General features: G+C 38.1%; 1 protein-coding gene across 10 annotated transcripts in view; it reads right to left on the reverse strand.

The window, feature by feature from the left end:
- The window catches only part of rbm6.L (RNA binding motif protein 6 L homeolog), a 38445-nt gene that overhangs the window by 12473 nt on the left and 1292 nt on the right, over nucleotides 1-24680 (reverse strand). For 7 of the 10 annotated variants that reach the window (XM_041590770.1, XM_041590769.1, XM_041590768.1 and 4 more), the window contains exons 2-14: nucleotides 23247-23303; nucleotides 17758-20428; nucleotides 17308-17397; nucleotides 15164-15233; nucleotides 12741-12814; nucleotides 7898-7972; nucleotides 7712-7772; nucleotides 5573-5788; nucleotides 5240-5403; nucleotides 3976-4073; nucleotides 3329-3395; nucleotides 2255-2306; nucleotides 379-470 (exon numbers count right to left, since the gene is read on the reverse strand). In XM_041590770.1, coding sequence (XP_041446704.1) covers nucleotides 379-470; nucleotides 2255-2306; nucleotides 3329-3395; nucleotides 3976-4073; nucleotides 5240-5403; nucleotides 5573-5788; nucleotides 7712-7772; nucleotides 7898-7972; nucleotides 12741-12814; nucleotides 15164-15233; nucleotides 17308-17397; nucleotides 17758-20428; nucleotides 23247-23284 — 3768 coding nt within the window. In that variant the 5' untranslated portion in view covers nucleotides 23285-23303. Of the gene's footprint in view, nucleotides 1-378; nucleotides 471-2254; nucleotides 2307-3328; nucleotides 3396-3975; nucleotides 4074-5239; nucleotides 5404-5572; nucleotides 5789-7711; nucleotides 7773-7897; nucleotides 7973-12740; nucleotides 12815-15163; nucleotides 15234-17307; nucleotides 17398-17757; nucleotides 20429-23246; nucleotides 23304-24035; nucleotides 24080-24680 lie in introns of all 10 variants that reach the window. The other 3 variants (XM_041590763.1, XM_041590764.1, XM_041590771.1) reach the window with 3 other exon arrangements.

Below are 24680 nucleotides of genomic sequence, written 5' to 3' on the forward strand. Positions count from 1 at the left end.
CCCGACTCTGGTCTTACCCCGGTTGTCAACACTAGTCATTGACTGAAGACTCCTTTTGTGGGGCCTCCTAGAGGCCAAGTTTCCTACCTCCTTGGAAGCAGGACACTGAAAAAACTGATGTATGGGAGTTAAGCAGGATGGATATAGAGGAGGGAGAAGGAGAAGACCAGCTTTTTTTGGTATCAGTGCCTGGCTTGTGTATGGCCAAATCTGGTGGTGGTGTGAATAAATAAAGGTCATCCTTTGTTGCACCCGCTGTTAGACTTCTTGAGACCAGACTCTAAAGCGAACGAGTATTGTTTGGACAGGAAGGTAAAATCTGTTATTGTAGATGAGATATTCACCTCAAACTGTGACAAGGCTGGAAAATAAACTCACCTGTGATGTGGGGTCATAATGTGCATTTGTCAATGGGTCAATGTAGAGGCCTGATTCTGCATCATATATATAGCTTGGTCCATCACTATCAGCTAGAAAAAAAAGATTTAAACTAAGCATAAATACAATACACTCAATCATAACTTACACTGTTTTGTAATTGAATTACAAGATTCTTGTATATGAAGACACTAGACTTCAGGGTGCAAGTAGTGTAGAGTGCTATGTGGTGCTCCCTTAGTGTGTACTTCAGAAGGCAGGTGAAATGGGCAGGGCCCTGATGTTGGCTTTACCTCGTGCCGCTCCCTATTTGATGCATTAGAATAATTTGAGGGATGTCTAGCTTTCTTCCCCACCTGCTCCCTTTTGGATTGAGTGCTGCCTAATGCAGCCGGTGCTTGATCCAAGGGAGGGGAATGACAGGTCAGTATGCTCTGAAAAGGAGAGCAGAGGCCTGCTACAACACAGACAAGGCACCACACCCTGTGCAATGTGCAATAAAATAGCAGCTTTTTTTTTGCACACAGTTTGGTGTTTTGTAAATGAACCCTACTGACTGTTGTCAGTCATCCTACTATAGGTACTAGAACATCCAAAGCACACAATAAGCATTCACAATTCATTTTACCCTAACTGCCCTTCAGGCTGGGCTACCAACATTTCACTGCTTTGGACCCCAGTTAATGGAGCCAGCCATACAGTTAAGCATGTGTGCTTTGATATGTTCAAAAAAAGAACTGTATAATACATTTTATTTTCTCAATCCATATTTTTAGAACTCATGAATTTGTGAACAAATTAATGCTTCATAAACTGCACACTAGCACTTTAAAGGAGAACTAAAGCTTAACTAAAGAATTAGCTAGAAATGTTATGTTTTGGGCTTCTGTACCAGCCCAAGGCAACCACAGCCGTTTTGCAGTAAAGATCTGTGCCTCCAAAGATGCCCCAGTAGCTTCCCATCTTCTTTTCTGCCGATTCACTGCATATGCTCTGTGCTGCTGCTGTCACTACTGAGCTTAGGGACCCATTCATAATATACAGCTCACATAGAATATAAATGTCACAATATAAGGCTGATTAATAATTAATACAGATACTTGCTACATGGCAGCACAGAAACCAGTGCAATTAACACGATCATTTAATAATCAGCCCTGTAGCATCAGCTTATATTACAGACCAACCTCATTTTCTGCTGCATAATTAGCGAAGACCCCTAAACTTAGTTTCTCAACAGCTGCTCAGAGCCCACTGAGCATGTGAGACACTTTCCAAGATGGTGACTCCCTGTGACAAGTTTGAAGTCCTGGATCATTGCTGCTATTGACAAGCTGAAACTTGAGGCTGGGGCAATGAGTTTAGCATATACAAAATGTCATTTTTAGCTATATTCATTTTTAGGGTTTAGTTGTCCTTTAATTATTGTACAGCAATAAATAAGCCATTGTAGAGACATTTTTTTCTGGGTTGCAAGTGACAAGGTTGGCTTATCAACCGTGGTGTTAAGAAAACTAAAACAGATTTTTTACTCTCATTGAAGCACAAGAGTGTTAGATATACTTTTGGCTTAGCAATCAAATAAGTGTTTTTATATCTCTTAACTGAACTTCATTGGCTATCGCCATTCATTTATACAGTAATTAATATTTTGTCTTTTTGAGATGCATTCGTTTTTAGTACTTTGGTAAATGGTATTTTCCACTTTTACATACACATTCTTCCCTTCTTGTGTGCATCCTTCTAAAAATATATAATATACATAATGGTTAACATGTTTCTACCTTGTTATAATCTGCACTGCAGTTAATACTTTTACAACCCATTGCAGAGATGGCTCAGTGTTAGTAGATATATGGTTTGACAACTATCTTACCTCCGTAATCAGCTACAGAATGAGACATGGCTCTGCGCTGGCGTCTCTTAGCCTGGAATCATAAACAGAGCTTCACCAGTAAAAGAATACAAAGCAAACATTGGAATCAATCCATTTGCTGTTTCTTAGGGAGTCAACTGGTTTGATGTACTAATTACATTTATTTAGCTAAAGTCTTTATAATGTCTTAATTATAGGCAATGGCTCAAAGGAAAATTCCAAGGATCTTATCTAAAGGCCCCCATACACTGGCAGATATAAACTGCCGACAGATTAAGTTGGCAGCTTATTGCCCAGTGTATGGGACCCTCCGACTAGCTTCCCCAATCACTATCTAGCCAAAAGTCGGTCAGATGATGATCGGGCAGGGTTAAAAATCCCGTCAGATCAAGGACCGCATTAGTTTGTTGATGCAGTCCTTGATCCAACCGCCCTAGGTAATCCCTAGGGCTCAATGATCGGATCAGCCCGATATCGCAGACCTCAAGGTGGGAATATCAGGGAGAGATCGCGAGGCGAGTGGATCTCTACATATATGGCCACCTTAAAGGGATACGGTCATGGGAAAAAAATTTTTTTTTCAAAATGAATCAGTTAATAGTGCTGCTCCAGCGGAATTCTGCACTGAAAGCCATTTCTCAAAAGAGCAAACAGATTTTTTTATATTCAATTTTGAAATCTGACACGGGGCTAGACATATTGTCAATTTCCCAGCTGCCCCAAGTCATGTGACAAAAAATATATATTTTGTCAGTCAGACAAAAATATACTCGGAACTGCCCACCATGAATAGTGTACAATTGCCCCATGTGCCAGCATTCTAATGTGACTGAATGGCTCCTTACTATTATTCAGTAATATATGCAGATGGGGTATCTATTTGGAATAATAAAATAAAATAACATACGAGACCCAGCAAAAGAAATGTGTAACCACAACATTTAAATTAATGTGACCAAAACACCTTCCTATTTAATAGTTTCAGCAAAAAATACATACAGTAAATCTGATAGGAAAAGTGTATGTCAAGATACACAAACCGGCAGAACTACAGCAGTGAAAAGAATTTCTTACCTGTGCAGAAAGGTTCTTTTTATTGGCTTTATGGAATTTTCCCTGCTCATTCTTTAAAGGATCTGTCCTATAGATAAAGAACAATTGAATAAAGAGATTTTGGGAAACTGGCTGATTTTTTAAACTTTTAATAACTCAAACTGCCTTGTACATGCAATTTGATATAGAGACATTTAACCAATATGTTTAAGTCAGAATGAATTTATAGTATTATTTGGATTCCTAATATGAGGCAATTTGTAATTTATTTTTCTATTCCTCATAGCCTTAAATCTGATATTTTATAATAGGCCATGGGTGTGACCTGACAACCAGAACAATGATTAATTTATTTTTTAATTACTTTTTTGTTATTAATTGATATCATGTATATTTAATAGGGATGCACCGAATCCATTCCGAATACCGAACGGAATCTGAATTTGCATATGCATTTTAGGGGTGGGAAGGGGAAACCATTTTTTACTTCCTTGTTTTGTGACAAAAAGTAACGCAATTTCCTGTCCCTAATTTGTATATGCAAATTAGGATTCGGTTTGGCCAGGCAGAAGGATTCGGCCTATTCCAAATCCTGCTGCATCCCTAATATTTAAGGACCTTATCTTGACAAATTCTAGTGATTCAGACCACTGGCTGGTTTCTATTACCTCCTCTGTCCAACTGCTAGACTAACAGTGACTGGCTTGCCATCCACTGTGAGAGGAGGTTTCAGCTCACGGATTAGAACAATCAGGCGCACTGCTTCCTAATTTTTAGAAGGGAGAAGAGAAACTGGTTAGACAAGCACAGTCACAGAGGACTGAATATCAAAGGAAAACTATACCCCTCAAACAATGTAGAAGATCCTGATGACGTCTCAAGTCTAACCTCGAGTCTAAGAGCCGAAACGTTGAATAAACCCACTTTTTCATCACAAAAGACCTATGAGTGTGGATTTCTTTGCTCTATTGATATTGATATATGTTCTAGCACCTAGGCATTTCCATTGTTTTCTGAGTGCACCAATCCAGTAGTGTGTTTGTGTGTGTATGTATATATATATATTTTTATTGATGACTGTACAATTGGAAAAAATTTGACAGGTCTTGAAATGCTTCTATTAGGATCGTACCAGGAAAAATTGTGCAGCCAGCTATAGAATACCATACACCTAGAACAAGCACAAGGCTGCTTGCCAACAAACACAAATCCATAATGCCCCTGCAGAAAGAATGGATATGGGAAGAAATGTTTACTATAGTAGCTACAGATCAGGTCCCAGATACTTTCTGGAATAAGTGGGGACTGTCACCAAGGAATAAGCAGGTAAAGTGCCTACAAGTACAATTCTTCGTATCCTACCTCAGCTATAAACAAACAAGTTCCCACCCCTTGTTCTTCTAACATAAGCTTCAAGTATACTTGAGAAGCTCCTTAAAATGCAAGTTCTTCTAAATTCTCTCCAAATCTGACTCAAAAGCTCTAACAGGGATTACAGAAGTGGTGAAAAAGGTTCTTGGTTGTGGATACATATTGATGATTATGCAAGTGGCGTTAACTGCTTTGAGCTGGACTTACAACATATAATGGCCAGACATACAGACTACCAATGCAGGATTGGGATATTTGAGCCAACATTGCGGAAGGCAGAGTTTCCTGGTTGTAGCTCCATAGTAAATCTAACAATTAGGCATTCAACCATGTTGTCCCCATGAATGTTGGACAGTGACCCTAGAAAGTCTCAACATCTGGCATAAGATTTCACTTTAGCTGTAATAATTCTAGGAAAAAGGTGAGCACTATAAACGGCACCTGTATAGAATAACTAAGCACATTTAGAGGGAAATGTTTACAAAGCAGACTGTTATTAACAAAAACATATATAGATATGTATCCGTTGCACAATTATGCTAGAGAAAATTGTAGCTGTACCTTGTGGCTTTTGAGATCTATGAAGCCAAATGTTCCACCTCCGTGATCATGCTTCCGGTTTTTGATTATTCGCACATTACTAGGCGACAGTTGCAGGTAAGGCTGAAGTGCCTTCACCACACTATCAGGACGGCTGCTTAGGGATATCCCCTTCATAATGATAGCTGAACATGGACAAAATATGGATTAAGGAATAAATGTGGCATTTGCAGAAATGTTTGCAAAATATTAAGGATTAGAAAATAGAAAAATTCACCAAATATGTTTATTTCAAGTTTAATGTAAAAGGCTAGAACTTTTGCTCTGTGTTACTGAAATAAAATTTGTGCTCACTTGTGCTCTCGGATTCTGCTTTTAGTTTTCCTTCCTTGGTTTGTCTTCTAATGGCCATGGGACTTTTATCGCTTGGAGGGGTCTTTTCCTTCCACTTGTCTGGACTGTTTGATGTAGCACCCTGCTTGGACTTGCGTTTCCTGCCCCTCTGTAACTTACCAGAAGATGCAGTTTTTGATTCCTTAATCAAGTCTCTATCAGAGAGATGGTCTGAGCCTAAAGAAGGTTAAAAGGTTGTTACATGGCATGGAAATGGTACCTACCTAGTGTTTGCACATCTAAAGGGAGTTGATATAATCCACTGATTAATAATGAATCACATTATGCCCTTGAAGGTCAACACATGTTGACGACAAACCTTTGCAAAAATCACTGATCCAAGTCTAATGCATTCTAAGGTCTCCAACAATGCAATAAATAAAATTAATGTTAAGACAAAAGACAGTGATAGTGCAAGATAGTCAATCCTTTATCACTTCTATAGTTTGAAGCAAATCAAAGGATGTTTAAGGACTGTTCACCTTCCAACACTTTTTTTCCATTCACCACAAATAAAGACTTTTTCCCCAATGACTTTGCATTTTCTATTTGTGACCGTTTTTTTTCTAATATTGAAGTTTGATTTTCCACCTCCTTATGTCTTTCTGAAGCTGCTCTGGAATGGGGTCACAGACTCTGTAAACTATTGATTTGTTATCTTTGGCATTGCTGAGCAGAATTTCAGTTTCATTAAAGGCAGCTGTTGGAATTGATACATTAGTTGCTAATACTCCCACAGATACTGCTGAGAAATGTATCAACTAATGTAGCATATTGTAACAGTTCAGAATCTGCTCCTGGAACAGCTGCCAGACTCAAACAGCAGAGACAGGAACATTAAAGGGGAACTCCAAAAAAAAATAACTTAAGCTTTTTGAAAAGTAAACAGTTTCAAGCAACTTTGCAATATACATCAATTAAAAAAATATGCAGACTTCTCATGATTTTTAATCATGCTCTTCTGCTGATCTTTCTGACTACTTTGCTGAGCTGGCTGACTACTGTTACTTTGTATCAACAGCCAGCTGTCCTTAGACTGCATCCTCCAAACCCCACTTAAATAGTTTATTCGTAAATATTTTTACCTTCTCACGGCAGGAGTTCCGTGTTGATTCAAATCTAGCTGGCCATAATGGCCAGCTAGATTTGAATCAACACGGAACTCCTGCCGTGAGAAGGTAAAAATATTTACGAATAAACTAATTAAGTTACAGGAGCGATGATTAATGACGCTGGCAAGTAAAGGTTTATAAATTAACAAATAACTACATGCTTTGCACATCCCTGGGTAGGCTATGATATAGCAGTACCAATCGTCATGGTTTGGACTATTGCTTTGGTCTTACTAATCAAGAACAGGCTGAAATAGGCAGTATTCTTGATGGTTTTTTTGGATATTTGGACTTGGACACTATGAACTATGAAACATTCAAGATTAACAGAATCTTTTGAATTTTCTGTATTTTGGATTAGGTTTGTGTAATTATTATGTATATAGAATTCCACACTGTCACTTTAAGTGGGGGGGGGGTGTCGTTTCCAAGGTATTTAATTCCCACAATGCCTTGCCTGTATTACACTTGACAAAGGGTTATGCCCGAAACATGTAGTGTGCCTAAACTGCTATAATAAACACTTTGCAGTTTAAAATTATTGCCTGAAGCTGTTTTGATTCAACCACTACTCTTTGGATTACGCATTGAGGTGTAACACAGACACCTTCTGAATCCTACAGCTATAACTAGTGAAGAATTTTGGAAACTGAATCATACCTGTTTATACTGTCCCTATTTTATTTGCATATGTTTTTGCTCTTTATTCTTTTGATATTTCATACTCTGGCCAAATACATCATTGGCTAACTGACAAGGTGACTTAACACTCAAATGCAGGCATTTAAACAAACACATTTGCAAAGGAAATCAAGTCAACTGTAACCCAGCCTTGGGAGCCTTTTATAAGCAATTATAGATTCCTATAGTAAACAGTAGATGGACTGAGAGAAGACTTCATGAAGAAAAAGTAAAGAAAATGACTGTTGGTGGGTCTACAATCCAGAAAAATAAACAGTATAAACAAAAAAAAGACATGAGCGCTTACCAGACCTAAGAGCACTGCATTGCCAGCACCTCTCTTTTGATAAAACATTAACCACTTTGCACTGTAAAAAATGTAAATGTGTGTTAACAAACTGATATATGCAACAGTGGAGTAGGATTGCAAAGATACATGTAGAGGGGAAGTATCAAACATAACTTAAAACCTGATTAGTTGAATGGTACACACCTGCATGCAGCTCCACTTTTCAGAGTTTGGAATGTACTTTAGTGTGACTTTCTTGCCCCTAAAGATAAGAGAACCCTGTAGAGGAAATGCAATATATTACAGGGTGTGATGGGGTGGCTAGAATATCACGAGCAGACAAATTGATTTCCATAGGCCTTGAATTTGGCCAGCAGAGATCTTCCTGAATGGCCATCCATCCATAAAAAACAAAAATGGATTGCGCCACACTTGTGTTTCTCTCTTTCATTTATTCTGCTGTTATAACAAGGCCCTTGTTGCAGACCATTCTTTATTTTTCACAAAAAGGAATTGGTTTAAATTGGGCAGGTATAGGTGCTTCAACTATTCACTATATAATTTTTATATAATTTGTTTACATATGCTATAGGATGAAGGCATACATGTTATCCATTTTCATTACTATAGATAGAAGTATTGTAAATTCTTGTTTAATATACATAACATTTTTAATTTCACTGTGCAAACACCTAGTTTGTTTACACAGAAGACAACAGTACACTGAAAATATTAAAAGCTCTGGCAGCTGGGTTTAGTGACGTTCTGATTTATGTTCTGTATACAAAGTCTACTGCCCAAATGGTGACATATTACCCCCCCCCAAAAAAAAAACCCCCCCAAAAAAAACTTTAGCTTGTGCCTACGTCATAGTAAACTGAATATCATCACTCTAAGCACAGAAATGGTCACACTTATTTTCCATTATAGAAAATGTCACATTAAATTTTTGGGGCGGGGGGGGGGAGGAAGGAGCACAGTTGTTGCTTTGGATAGTCTTTTTAAAACATGAAAGTCCTCCTAAGTCCTGGATACCCAAAAACACAGCAGAAATGTGTTAACATCCTAATTCCTTGCTATCCCACATACTGTATTTGCTAATAACAGATCCAGGGCAGTTTACATTGATAAAAAAAAATAGATTTTAAAACATTTTAGAAGTGAATATAGCACACTTTATCTGATTTGGCACATTAAAAAAACTGCGTAAGATTTGGAAGTTAATCAACGACGGAATAGCAATACCGACTTGGTGTTCAGTAGTTAAGACAATCACTAACACCATAACGGTACAAACACATATGTACATATATGTCTGACCGATGGAGTCGCCGTTGAATGCTGTGGCCCTATATGATGCAGCTATAAATGACGATGTTGAGAGAGAGACAGCATGCTGGTAAGTGAGCACCAGTGATACCATGGCTGCAAAAGCTCACCGATCGCTTGCTACAATAGCAAGTATTAGTGTTGTCTGGCCATCAGCATTCCCTCCGCAATGAATAAGTGTTCCCGAATGAAAATGTAGACAAGGGTTGACCCAGCAGGGCAGCTGGCCTTAATGGTGGCTGTAGGGGAATATTACAGGCCTGTCTCATTATATGCAGTCAAAAGAGAACTGTTAAAAATATTATTTAATATAGATAAAATGTGGATGGCTTGAAGAAAGAGGCAGGCGCTAGACTATTTGGCATGATTTTGACACACATTTAATAAACCAATATAACTCCTAAGCACAAAATATTTGATCACCAGGGCCAATGAACTGCCTAAGGAATCAAATCAAGTTCCTATGAGTCATTAAAGGCACAATCCAGATGTATCTAACAAAAAAAAAAATCAAAAATATCTCCTGTTGTTTAGACATTTGTGAATACAACTGGCAACAGATGGCAAACTCGAAGTCTGTATATGGAACCAGAACGATGGCCTGCCCAACCAATCTATACAGCAGGTTTTAAAATCCTGCATCGTGCTACTGATGTTTTTTTTTCTTCTCTTCCACAGAGACAACTGGCCTGTTTCTTATTTCCCCAGCATTTAAAGCCAATGGCACATCAAGAAACTGGGTGTTTCAATATGATAAAAATGATTTTTTTTTTAAACCTGACCCACCACCCGTATTCTTATCAGTTTGGACCCGCTACCCGACCGTCAAGTGCCTTATCCGCAACTCAATCCACAACCTGCAAGTGCCTTATCTGTAACTCAATCCACGACCCGGTGAACATCAAGAAACAGCAAGTGCTGTCATTGTAAAACGGAAGTGACATCATCAGAAGTACGCATGATCAGAAAGAAAGTTTTTAAAACATACATAAAGGAGTAAAACTCTCTACTGAGAAGACCCGACCTACGTCTATACCCGCACCCAAAAGTTCTACCCGCAACCTGTAGGTTACGCTTTTTTTTGCAGGTAACGCACGGGTACCCGACCCACTGCAGGACTCTAACACAAGGGTTCCTCACTTGAAAGAAAAAGGAGGATACTACTCGTGGTAGGGGCTGAAACCTGCCTGTAATTATAATCAAAATGATTCATGGTTAAATATATTCCAGGCCTCAAGAGAAGTTAAACCAATGGAAGACTGCAGAGCCTGCACCACAGTTTTAATCTAGCAAATTGAGAATAATTTGGAAGACAACAAGAATTTATAGGTGCTTCTTATGCTTACTGCAGATCATTGTCCATTTTCAGCAGTCCAATCCATGTTATACTGTAGCTTGCTTTGTTTCTGAAGCATAAGTACACATGGCTTTCAGAATGAAAAAATATAGATAAAGCTGTGTATGAATAGGCTAAATATTAAAAACAACAATTTACAACTAAAAAGTAAAAGGCAATATCAACAAACCAGTAAAAAATACAAGAACAAAAATATATTACTGGGTGTTGTGTATAAGCTTGCCACATACCAGGAGCTGAATAGTTTAAAAGAGTTAAAGAAACAGTAACATAAAAAAATTTAAGTGTTTTAAAGTAACAAAAATATAATGCACTAGTAAAACTGCTGTGTTTGCTTCAGAAACACTACTATAGTTTATATAAATATGCTGCTGTGTAGCCATGGGGGCAGCCATTCAAAGGAGAAAAGGCTCAGTTTACACAGCAGATAAGCTCTGAAGAACATAATGGTTTTATCTGTTATCCACTATTTAACCAGTGCCATATAGCCTTTTTTAATTTTCTGCCATTGCTACAGCAGCTTGTTTATATGAACTATAGTAGTGTTTCTGAAGCAAACATCAGTTTTACTAGTGAATGGCAACAGCACATGAAGTTTTCATTACATTCATCAGCACTTTCATTTTCTGGTGTTACTGTTCCTTTAAGTAACTAGAAGTTTAAAGACCCAAGAGTGAAATTCTACAACCCCAAACTTGTGGGAAGGTTATCAGTTTTTCACACATACATTGAAATTGAGAGTCAGGATCCACACAGGACCCTCCATGATATATTGTTACACAAAGCCAATTCAAGGCGCAGTAGTAGCTGAACTGATATGCATTATTGAACTGCATCTCTTATGACTTGTCAATAGGCTTGGGTGAATTTGACCCGCTTCGCCAAAAATTCGCTGCCGGCAAAATGTCGCTGATGCCCATTAAAGTCCATGGGCGTCAACATTTTTTTGATGAGCGGTTTTTTTTTTTTTTTTGACGCACAACACCATACAAGTCTATCGGCGTCATTTCCACTGCAAAACAAGGCGAAAAAATTCACCCATACCTACTTGTGAGGTCTGTCACACGCCCCAGTACAAGACAGATCACATGAAGCAGAGATGGTGGGCAGTTTGGCGGGGATGGTCCCCACAGTTGTTCCTATACATGAAACTGCAACCCATGTATCATAGTTTGACTGAAAAGAAGCTACTCTCTGTCAGCGCCTCCCATTTTAATATACGTAGGAAGCAATCAGTCGGAAACCAGAAAGAGAAAGGGCTGTACCTCATTTCTGCTTTTCTAAAGTTTGTCTTATCTAAGCCATCAGCTGAACAAGTAGATTCGTTTGTAGCAAAATCATACGACTGTCCCACAGGCTAATTTGACGCCTAACTCAAATATCAACCAGCTTGTGTGTGCTGCCTTTACCGAGCTGTATGTTGCAGTGGTTGTCAAATACCAAAAGTCTCATACAGTCAGATGTTTCAGATAGTTTGTAATCTATGCAACAGTACTGAAACGAGGCATGGGAGCAAATCTTATCTGTGCCCTGTCACCCTCATTTTCTCAACACCCAGAAATATGGGCACGATGAAGAACTGGTTTGTCTGCTGTACTTGGCAGAGTGGGTAAAAGCCCAGAAAAAAAGGCTTTGCACATATGCCAAAAAGGAGTTTCCATCTTTTCATCTTCTTGCTGGTCCTAAACTACATCATCCAAACAATTTCTGCCATTCTTGAAAGAAAAATCTTTCAAGATTCATTAAAATTGGTTTCTCTGCTTATTTTTAGATTTATGCAGCACACATTCATTCCTTCCTTCTCTTTTGAGAGATATATCTATATCTATATATATATATATATATATATATATCTATCTATATATAGTATTTTTTTTTTTTTTTTTTTCTAGAGCCTGGCATAGCATGGATTACCCAAAAGGCGTTGTTTTGAACTAGACAGATTATCCTTGAATAAAACTGCTCTGTCGCTGTGCAATACAGCACAGACCAAGAGCCGCCTTCCTAGCAACATAACTCCTTTAAAGACAGGTCCATAAAGGCAAGGCTGTATTGCAATGATGCATTGTTGGAACCTTTAATAAACATTGTTGCTCTTTGTTAAAACATTTTGATAGCTCAGTAGTATAACCACACTGCACTCTGTGGAATAGAGGGTACTCAAGATTTCTAGGTTGGATGAACCAAGAGAAAATGCAGGAACAAAATACTGCTTTAGTGTTCCAAGAGGACCCCCTCTAAGTGCCATGTGGTGACACACTGATCTTTCATCATATTAAACCCAGGCCTTCAGCCCACCCACATCCCCCACTCCGTCTCTATATCCTTCCACTGCAGAACTGGAACGGTGAATAAAGCAACCTTGCAGGCTTCCATGCATCCGACGGCCTCTTCCACGAGGGAAAACTCCACGCAGACAGAGCCGAGGCTGTAACCTAGGGACAGCATGTGATACAGATGGGATGCAAGTTAGTACCGAGTCTAAAAGTGCAAAATTGTTTCAATTCTACCATTCCCTCCCTCCAAATAGAAGTATAACCAACTAAATATCTAACATGTTATTCAGGCATGAATGATTTCACTGACCCAGACAGTAAGTTGAAAGAGGACTTATAACTAAATGACGGCACGGTAGAAGGATCTGAGCAATGGCTATGTTCAAATCAGATTCAAATAGGATAGCCCATCTTCCTTGAAACAACTCAAAATCTCAGCTTAATAGAACATAGATTCTTATAGATTATTGTCCAAGCTGGGTACATTCTACAAATTTGCTTCCATAACCACTAGAAAAGGCTGCAAAGTAGCATGGTGATTCATTAGAAATCCAGGGATATGTATGCATGCTGCACAAAGACATGTTATGAGACCGCAAAATTGAAAAAAAAAAAAAAAAAAGGACCATAGGTCAGTATTAAAGAAAATGCGCATACTATATTATCTAGAATCATTGCTTCTATTTTATATAGCAGCAATGACTTATTTTATACATATTACACATTATTTTATGTATAAACATTTACTTAAATTTCAACAGCTATAAACAAGTAATTGTGCCCATATTTAAAATTGTGTAAAATATACAGCAAAAAAATATAAAAGAAATGGATATGTGTGTTTACATTAACCATAAGGTTAATTCAATAATTTAAAAGCATGGAATATTTGATACAGTCAATACATTAGGTTTTTGGAAGCATTATCTGCCAAGTTAGCAAATACACAGATGCTAGGAAAATGTACGACACATTCATCCTTTTACTTGGAACAGCATGAAGCTCGTTCATTGGGAGCCCTCTCAAAAAAAAAAAAAAATCAGTCTGGTGGCACAAATATTTGCTGATGTTATACAGTACAAAGAGGAAGTAAGATTACATCTTTATGTAAGGGATATAGAGGAATGTCATAGATCAGCAAGAGTCGCTGTAGTTTACACCAGCCTACACTTGGCAATGATACAGAAATTGAAGGCCTACGGTTTCCCGCAAATGCTCTTCACTTTTAAAGTCAAAACCTGCAAAAACTCATCACTAGGAGAGGAAAACAGGACTTTGACATTAAATAAAATAAACTATTGTATACTGGTTCACGTAAGTAAGTGAACCCATGTATGGTTAAGGTGTTTTAGTCAGTGCACTTACCATTTTCATAAAAGGTTTTGATCGCAAGTTGTAAATTATGTATACGTCTGACACAATTTAGATAACGCTACAAACAGATGACATTACACAAAAACACACCCAGATGCACACTTTTGGTTGCTAAAGAGTATGATATATGTAGCCAAGAAACCCTACTCTAAAAAGTGTTGGTAGTGTGATCCATTAATTTAGCTTTGATCAGTCTAGCACAATTTAAATAAACATAGGTTACTAGACCACAGTAAACTTTATTATTGTCTTTATTATTACATAAGCCTGTGCAAGCAGCTAACCACCAGTGGTGGGGATCTTATTTTAAGACTAATCGCAGATGGGGCAGATCTGGTGGCAAAGAAATCCTCTGTGACCACCCGATATGACACTTGCCTTTAATTGCAATCTCCTGTCACTGTAAACACTAAGGTGCGTATTTATTAAGATTGGGGACAAACATCACAGGTGATGTTGTCCATAGCAACCAATCAGCAATTAGATTTGAACAGTCACCTACAAGCTAGAAGACAAAAACAACGGTCTGATTGGTTGCTAGGGGCAACATCACCAATGATGATAGCCTTCAATGTTAATAAATATGTCCATAAGGGGATATTAGCCCAAAATGCTCAGGCGTAGATCCAAAAATGCCCTATGTGCAAGTGGGTGCAACAAGTGATCCCCCAATATGTAGCATTGAGAAGTATAATGAATAGGCTGGGCATGAGGAAGCTGATCCCTAGTATGATCCCTAGTATTTCTAGGATTAATGCCAAAGTAATCTGCTATTCACAGTACCTTCCACTCCTTTTGTTCTGAAAAGTTTTTAAATATATGCTACTGGTTGCTTTTCATAGTTTAAGCACACACACCTCCCAATATATAAAGAATAGCATAATCACAGTGGTCTCAGCAAAACTCATTCCACGTAAGGTGGTTTCAGCAGTAAAATGGTCAGTTTACTTTCGTTACAAAACCATGGCAAAGCAGGCCACATCATTTGTTCAGATTGTCTCAAAGGAATTAAAGAGAAATCCAGTTCCTTTGAAACCAATGCGATCAGCTTCCAAAAAGTAAACGGTAAACACATCTATATATACACCTAGACAGTAAAGACAAAAGCAGTGACTGAAAGCTCATAGAACCCACCTGGAATATAGCCTATGAGATTCACCCCATGTGATGGCAGCTTATTCACAGTGTTTAGAGTAGTCAGGATCTGAAAAGAAATGTAACTGTGAGAAAAAAATATATTTTTTGTCCACTCTGCATTGTCCTGCAGATAAAGTATTAACAGTGACATCTTCCACAGCAACATAAAATTATTACTGAAGAAACAATGATCTTCTACTTTGCTGGTCATAAGTCATATCTACCTACACATCTATGTACCTACATATTCACACATTCATATCAGATAAAAAAAATAACAGATCATGAAAATTTGAAATGCATCTCTTACAAGCTTCAGTTATTCATTCAAACATAAACAAGAATAAACAGTCACCAAGGGCTGTCAATTTATAACAATATGCCAAATAAAAAATAAAAGCTTTGAAAGTGCAATCACAATCCAAGAAACTATCTAACTGGTTTCAGTAGTTTCATCAGCCCTATTAAGAATTACCTGACAAGTTTTTCGACAGTTCACAATTGGTGTGATGATTCCAGGGGGAATACTCAATCTGCCCCAAATATCATCCTTCATGGCTAATAATAAAGGAGTGTTTCCCTGTAGACTTTGATACCAAGCAGTATGATGAAAAACAAAGTTAAGTACATAATAAGGGGGGGGGGGGCAAACGTACGGGCAGACAGGGCGCACGTGGTGAAGAACTCATATCTGTGTTGTGTAAATATTGGAAGAGAACTAAACCCTAATAATGAATACAAGTAAAAATGCTGTATTTTATAACCTGAACTTACTGCACCAGCCTTAAGTTTCAGAATTTCTAGCAACAATTCATGCCTTCAAAGTTATGCACGTGTCATCGACACATGCTCAGTTTGGTCTGGACAGCCTTTAAGAAGCAAAGCTTAGGGGTTATTGCAAAGCATCAAGCAGAAAATTATGTTCATATTATAGAAATTGATACAGCATGGATGATTACATTCTGATGCACTTGTTTCTGAGCTGCTATGTAATGTGTATCTGAATTATTTACTAATCAGCCTTCTTCCTTGTAATGTGACATATATATACAGGTACAGGACCTGTTATTCAGAATTCTTGGAATAACAGGATAAAAGATCTTTCCGTGATTTGGATCTTCATACCTTAAGTCTAAAATCATTTAAAAATTAAATAAACCCAATAAGGATTAATTCTATCTTAGTACAGATCAAATAACACGGTTTTATTATTACATAGAAGAAGGAAATCATTTTTAACAATTTGAATTATTTGGATAAAATGGAGTCTATGGAAGATGGCCTTTTTGTAATTCGGAGTTTAAGCTTTAAAGGGGATGTAAAAGCAAAAGAATAAAATCCCATTTTTACTTTCTTTAATGAAAAATACAGTAAATCTATCTACAATATACTTTAATTAAAACATGTCTAGCATTTTTATAAGAAACCTGACTGTATGCAGTGAAATTCCCCTTTCGTTTTACTTGCTCCGACAGCTGTGGATAGGAAACATCAGACCATCCCTAGCTGCTCGGCAGGGAAACGATCATACTTGCACTCGGAATGCTTTGTTTTCCAAAGTCGCCTCACGTGGAAACTTCGAGCAACTTCAGAGAGCCAAAGCGATCCGAGTGCCATCCCGCCAGACGATTTACATTCTAGCCGGCGGGAAGTTTTTTGGGGAGATTAGTTACCCGAAGAAGAGGCGGTTTGTCGATGGGTGACTAATCTCCCCAAGTAGTAACGTGTGCCACAAACTGCCATATAATAATGATGGAACTTGCAAATCTTATTTTAAATGCAATTATTTTGAACACAGATTTTCCCGTCCAAGCAATGCTTTGACACCCCATGTGCTCGTCTTTCTCCTCTTATTTGTTATTTACAGATCTATTTAGAGTAAACATGGATAACAGACCACAATCACAGTTTTAGCAGGCAGATAATAGGCTTTACAGTACAGTTTATGAAGGGAATTTTTACCTAGATGGATGTAATTATTATGAGGTTCTACAGGCATATATTATTTTCTTCTTCTAGCTGAATTTCTACCGTCATCCCAATCAAAGAATGTTTACCAACCACCTTTTTATTTTGAAAAATTGAATCTTTTACCAACAGTTCACAAAAAAAAAAAAAGTTTATTTGACTGAGCCACTTACCTCTTCTCTAGATGCGCCTGTTGGCAAACCCTCCAGCCATATAATCCTGGTGGATCCTTCAGGAAGTGAAGATCTTCTGTAATCTTTATCCTAAGGAAGGAAAACAAACTTCAACAGACTGGCAGGTAAATTTAGCTTGCACCATAGCTTGGCAAATACATGGAGCAAGAATGTCTGAAACACTTTACAACCAATAATGAATCTTATCGAAACGGGTGATGTAGTAACTGCCCAAGACACAATAACAATTTGATATGAATGGCTGCACCAGACTTTTCTGTTGATAGCAATGTGGCACGTATGCCAAAGTCACATTGAAAGTTCTCTACCTAAAGAACGCAACCAAAGTGCCAATAGGTGCACTATATGCATTAATGATGTCAAATGGAAGACAAACAATACTGAAAAAATGTCTCTACCTTTGTACAAGAAAGAAAGCTCACACTATACCTTACTTCCTTGCTGAAGGTCTTCTAGGGACCGCTTTTCATAGCTGTACCCAGCTCTCAGGTCAGTATCCTTGTACTCCATATTCCTATAATCAGTGTCTTCCCTTCCTAAAAATTCCATTGCAGCCTGGTTGTTTGGTATCGTGGTAACTTTTCTGGGTGCTGTACCTTGAATTACCTGAGCTTTGCTATCCAAGTCTCCTGCCTGCTTTGGGGATATGGCCCTTTTTTCATTTCCTCCAGCTGCTATTTCAGTTTCCTGCTTCCCTTTCAGTTCCTGAGCAGCCAGCTTCAGAAAGTCAAAAAGGAGAGAGCCATGTCTTAAGAGGTCCGCAGGGGCTTTAGTCTCTCCATCGCGGAGATCCTCATCCTCCTTTTGTATATAGCCACTTTGGTCAGAGACATCGCCTTTTGAGTCCTGAACAATGTTTTCTTTTTTGCGTAAATCCTGGTCATTAGAACCTAGCACAACAGAAGATTCAGCCTTGGAGCCGACAGCCATGCCATTTTTTAATTTGTCCTTAGCCTCCACAGTTTTAGTGTCCCGAAAATCCATATCCATTGCCTGAGGGTGGCTTGACTGCTGAGATCCGCCTCCAGTTTTTGGAATGGGGTAAGAAGCTTTATCCAAGTGTGTAGCAACTTTGTCAGAATGATCAGCTGTACTTACAGGGACTGAAGGGGGGGGCATGCCTGTTGCACATTTTAATTTTGCAGCAGACACGGTGTCTCTGTAATCTGCATACACAGGTCCAGCCTTCTTTGCCTCTGTACCAGGAGTTATCTGCTTGACAAATGGTACAGATGGAGACTTTATTTGGCTCGCACATTTAGTCTCCTTATTTCCTTCAATTTCTAACCGTTTGTAGTCATTTTCTTTACCCCGATAATCTGCATCTGAACTTTCTCTTTCTCGGTAATCTGTGTCAACACGTTGCCGCTTAATCTTTGCATCTCGATAGTCTGAGTCTTCACTCTCTTTTGCCCGGTAATCTGTGTCTGAATTATCAAAATAGTCTAGACCTGGAATTTGCTCTCCAGCACTTCCTACCATCCCTGAAGTACTCTCACTGCTTTCAGTGTATTCTGTGGAACACAGGAAAGGTATTCCCCGATTTTGTTTTGCAGTGGAATCTCTATAATCAACACACACAGATTGATTTTTTTTCTCTACAGTATCAGAAGGATCAATATAATCTAAAGATGGAGACTTCATCTGTTTGATGGCTATAGAAGACTTTCTTTCCTTTTTATCTAAATCCTCAATTTCTTTGCTACGATAATCTGCATCGGTTCCCCTTGTTTCTCGATAATCAGAATCGGTTTGTTTTCTCTTTCTGTAATCTGCATTTTTTTCACGATAATCAGAGTCAGCAGTTTCTTTCTCACGATAATCAGAGTCAACCTTTTCCTGGTAATCTACACCTGGAATGTTTTGCTCTGTATTTCTGAATCCTAAACTCTCACCCTGACATAAATCTGAAGTGTTAGTCTCCCTTTCTCTGTAACCTATGCACAATTTTTCACCATCTCCGTGTGCTGGTTCTACATTTTTATCTTTACTTTGATCTATTTTTGAATTTTCGGGTTCTGTGTGGCTTACCTCATTGGTACATATTGCAGAAGTATCCTGCTTCCTATATCCTAGGCCAATAGTCTCCTCATTGTTATAGTCTACTATAAGTGTACCTCTATCTCGATAGTCAAGATATGGAGCCTTTTGATCCCTATAATCTGCATTTTCTCTTTTTTCATCTCTGTAGTTTAAAGCAGCACTTTCTGAGTAATCTACAATCATTCTTTCCCTGTTATCAAACTCAGTTTTGTCTCTCATTCTGTAATCCATGCTTCTTTCAGACTCTCTGAATCTAAATACATCCAATTCTCTTGCTCTTAAGTCCTTGTCTACATGATCTCTATAAAAACCATGGATGCCCCTCTCTCTATAGTCCATCGATGCTACTTCTCGCTCTCTGTGAGCCAATAAAGCAGCCTCTCTTTCACGGAGCTCTAAAGCTGCAGCCTCTCTTTCCCTCAGCAGTAATTCAGTTGCATCTCTCTCTCTAAGTAATAATTCTGCTGCCTTTCTTTCTCTTATTAAAATTTCTGCAGTCTCTCTTTCTCTGCGTTCTAACATTGCAGCCAATCTATGTTCATACTCTATAGCAGCTGCTTCTCTCTCTCTGATCTCCAACGCAACAGCTAATCTCTCTCTAAATTCTAAAGCTTCTCGTTCCCTGTGCTGTGCAGCTGGAGAAAATCTTTCTCTGAACATGGCTGCCGAATGATCGCCCTCTCTATAATCCACATCAGGGATACCGCGATCCCTCTGATCTAAACGAGCAGCTTCTCGCTCTCTGTAGTCCATATCAGGTCCTGAATGGGCCATGTAGTCAGGATCAGACATTTCTCGTGGCCTATAATTCATTGGAGGCATCTCTCTCCTTGGGATGTTTTGACCAAGTTCTCCTTCACAAAACTCCATATTCCTCCTTTGCTCTTCTTCAGGAAAGGTCCCAAAAGGGCTAGCACCTCTACCAGCAAATCGAGGTACTGGACCTCTTGGCGTACCCCGAAAGGGAAAAGGGGGATGACCTCTGTCACCACGGCCTCGTAATCTTGGAAGGAAACCATGAGGACCTCTGGGAGGAAAGAATTCTCCTGGGCGTCCCCTGTGAGATTGTGAGAAAGAAAATAGAATTATTACACAACAGTAACAATAATAAATAAGTATTGATACCAATGCAAAATTATTTATGACAGTAGCAGCAGATGAAACCACAACCATAAATTATTTATGGATAAATATTAACTGCACCTTTAAAGGTATTGTAGATTTAGATTTTTTTTTCTACATAGATTGGTTTGGCATCTGATATTTACAAATTACAAACACTCAATGAAGTAATATTCATTGCACATAATAAACAATTACCTCAGTCCTGTTGACAAGGTCAGTATACAAGTTTTGCTTTAAGATTATACAAACCAACATTGAATTCAACATGCTCTTATGAGAATGGCATATATTGTAAAAATAAACCACACAGTATGTATTGGACCCACATAGGCTCCATTTATTAAACTCATGTTGAAGACAAGCATATCTCTCTTGTGTAGGACATGCATTTTGCCCGTTAATTACATTCAGAAAATAATCTATGTTTAATTTAATTCCTGCAAAGTGCATAGTACTGAAATATTAAAAAAAAATATTTTACACTTAACCCCCCCTCCCCTTCATGGTTACAGATCAACTGTTGAAGAAGGAGAAAGTAGTTAATTCTTCCTGTATAATTAACACCTCCATATCTAGAAGCCAAAGGGAGTGTTATATATGTCTATCTACAAACACAAAAAGTTGCAGTTGGTCTTTGTTTTTTAATAAAAATATTAAGCCTGAAAGTTAAAATGTTATATTTATGTTCCATTTTAGAGAGTTACAGAAGAAAAAGTTAGTTAAATATAAAAAAAATTGACCATCTCTTGACATAGTATCATGTAGGTAAAGATGAAATAAAGACCAAAGGAGGGCTTGCCCTCCCCCACTTGCAACACTACTATTTTGCCTCCCAACTATCCTATATACATAAATGGTTTAATCCAGATGACAGCAACTCCCTAACAGACTTACATGCCACAATTCTGGGATCTCTAAGGTCCATTCGTAATTGTCAGGAGTGATTACTACCCCCATCAAAGTATGGGCAAGACTACAATCCAAAGTATGTACCCCTCTACCTAAAGAATCTGGCAAAGCTCCACTCTGGAGGAGCTCTAACTTGCACCATATGAGAAAGCTGGCAGATTTTCAATATTGGCTACAAATGGGTATTAAACATCTAGAGGACCCGTCGGTGGAAGGTAGTTTTGTCTCCCTAGACCAATTAAAAATCAAGTTGAATCGGCAAGATGTCCAACTATTTAGATACTTCCAGCAGAGACATGCCTTTTGTGCACAATTCAGGTCATTCCAAATTACACCCATACCACTGGCATGGGAAGTCTGACTTTGGACTCTAGCCCCCATCAAAATACTATCTCAACTATATAACATAATTCAATCTTCCCAACCCTCCCCTTTCAATAAATCCAAACAAAAATGGCTCACTTATTCCTTCACTAAAGGAGGACCAGTGGGAAGAGGCTACAGATAACTTGTACCACTGCCTAATATCACTTAGAGACCGAATGGTTCAATTTAAAATGATCCATCAAATTTACATTACCCCTCTAAGGCATGAAGCTATGGCTTGACGCTATGGGTAGATCAGAGGGAGCCAAATGTGTGAAATGCGGCAGGGGAGAAGCTGGATTCTTCCACTTCATATGGAACTGCTCTAGAGTGGCAGCATACTGGTCAGAAGCAATCCGATACATTAATAGATTTCTATGCTTTCCTGGAATTAAGTCCCCTTAGACTTGTTTATTGGGTATTATAGATGAAGCAGTGCCCCTACAAAAATCCAGAAAACTATTACGATCTATTTTGTTCTAAGCAAAAAAGCTAGTAATAATGAAATGGATGAACCCCACCCCCCCTACACTTCAGCAATGGATCAAACTAATAAATGGTACACTGCCTCTAATCAAACTGATGTACAATGCTAGGGGAACACCCCGGAAATTTGAGAAAATATGGGAACCTTGGTTAGAGGTCAACCCTCATGCATCCCTACCCGACAACTGAGCTCTAGACTGGCCCAAAGCTGATAACTGGTGAATATGTTATATGCTCTTTTATGTATTGAAACGGTCACTAAAACATGAAGTAATTGGAAACAGTAGTCGTGTAATTGTCAAGCTTAATTTGTGTATTGTTTGTTTTGTAAATGCAAAATAAAAACCTTTAAAAAAAAAAAAATATGAAATAAAGACACCTATCATGTGTAACATTTTGATGGTAGTCAGTTTGCAAAGTTCACCTTGATAGAGGTGTCTGTTTTAATTTTTAAATACATGTAACTATATCCAGACGTGCTTCTGTAATAAACGGAGCCAAAATGGCCCAATTATATTGATCAAGATCATTAATATAGCTAAAAGGCAGAGTTTCTGTTAAGATATCACACATAATGAGTGTGGCTATGACATAAGACGTGAAGCCATAGTATCAGAAACTAGAATTGGATGAGCTAAATTAAAGGAGCTGTGTGGTTAAGGCAGCATGAACTCCAAAAATGCCACTAGATATGTTTAAAATGTTCAAGTTTAGTTTTTATTTCCCTTCTTATTTTTGCTTCTGGGCAGCTTGATATTGAAAATATACATAAAAGTATATGGTTGGTGGAGTAATCATAGCATCTAGGCAGCATATTTAAGCGAAGGATATGCTAATAGTAGTTACCATTTAGTTTTAAGTTCAGAAATTATCAGATGTAATCAGAAAATGTTCAGCTCTCAAATAAGTATTATTTGTTAGCAAAAAAAACCTAGCAAAGTAAACATTTCTCTATATGGGCAAAACACTAATGTTAAATGTTAACTCACCGAAAGGCAGGGACTGCCGGGCGAGGGTTTTCCCACATCTCTTCAAGCTTTTAGATTCTGCAAAAGATAGATTTACAGATATGGATGAACTTGCTAATAACATTTAAAACTAAACAAAATATGAACCACAGCTTAGGGGACACTTGGGAAGCCAGTGGAATCCAATTGGATCCAGATGATTGGAAATGTTATAGACAACCTGTACAAACCATTAGTAAGCAATAGCATGTTATTATGTTTAGTAAGCAATAGAGAAAAGCTGATACAATTTAAAATTATTCATAAAACTTATCGTACACCCTAAAAAATTGCATGTCACGGGAGTAAATGACTCTCCCAGCTGCCAAAATGTAGAGCCCCTGCCACAATTTTCCAATAGATCACCAGAAATAACGACTTTTTCCAATTGCTTTCTATTTTCCATGTGTCACTGTTTTTCTAATATTGAAGTGTAAAGTGTCCTTTTTCACCTTCTAAAGCAGCTCTGGGAGGGGGGTCGGCGACCCTGTAACCTGTTCTAAATTGATACATTTAGCGAATATGTTTCTTATCTTTGTCCCTGCGGAGCAGAATCTGTTTTATTAAAAGCAGCTGATACAATAGTTGCGAATACTCCAGAGATGCTGCTGAGAAATGTATCAACTAAATGTTGCAAAATTGTAACAGTTTAGAGTCCGCTCCTGAATTACTGAGCTGCCAGACTCAAACACCAGAGACAGGAACATTTAACTTAGATTTTGGAAAAACAGAAAAAATAAATAATGGAAAGTAATTGAAAAAAGTCTTTACCTCTGGGGAACAATCTGAAAAATGTTTTGGAAGGTGAACAACCCCTTTAAAAAGGAAAAAAAAACAATTACAGGTACCCAAAATTATCTCTCTATAAAATATTAAGAGCAGTAATGCATCATTTTGTTTTAGGGACCTTTAGTTAGGAGAGTTCAGAAAAGAGTATTGCTAGTCCTCTACTCATAAATATCTGCTTGTGATTGGATTTTATCACAATATGTAGGAAAATTAATGTAATAAAGAATATTATGGCTAGCTCAGAGTCACAATTGCAGTTTGGCAATATTAAGACAGCAGTTGACTTAGCAACACTTTTGTAGAAGCTACTAGGCTAAAGCAAAAACAATATAACTCGTAACATTCCAATTAGACAGATATAAAAAAAAAAAAGGTATCCTTTATTCACCCTACATAAACTACATATAAACTATAATATGTCAACCCTGCACTATTGTCAGCTCTTCTAATTCTAGGAACAGTGTCGGACTGGCCCACCGGGATACCAGGAAAACTCCCGGTGGGCCCAGGGGTCAGTGGGCCTCTTGCTTATAGCCATTTGACCAATTTCATGGTCATTCCCTATTTCTTTATGAGAACAAAGAGGCTTAACAATGGAAGAGTATAGTATGTAGAGAAAAAAAGACT

This window comes from Xenopus laevis, chromosome 4L (genome assembly GCF_017654675.1).
Source record: "Xenopus laevis strain J_2021 chromosome 4L, Xenopus_laevis_v10.1, whole genome shotgun sequence".
NCBI lineage: Eukaryota > Metazoa > Chordata > Amphibia > Anura > Pipidae > Xenopus > Xenopus laevis.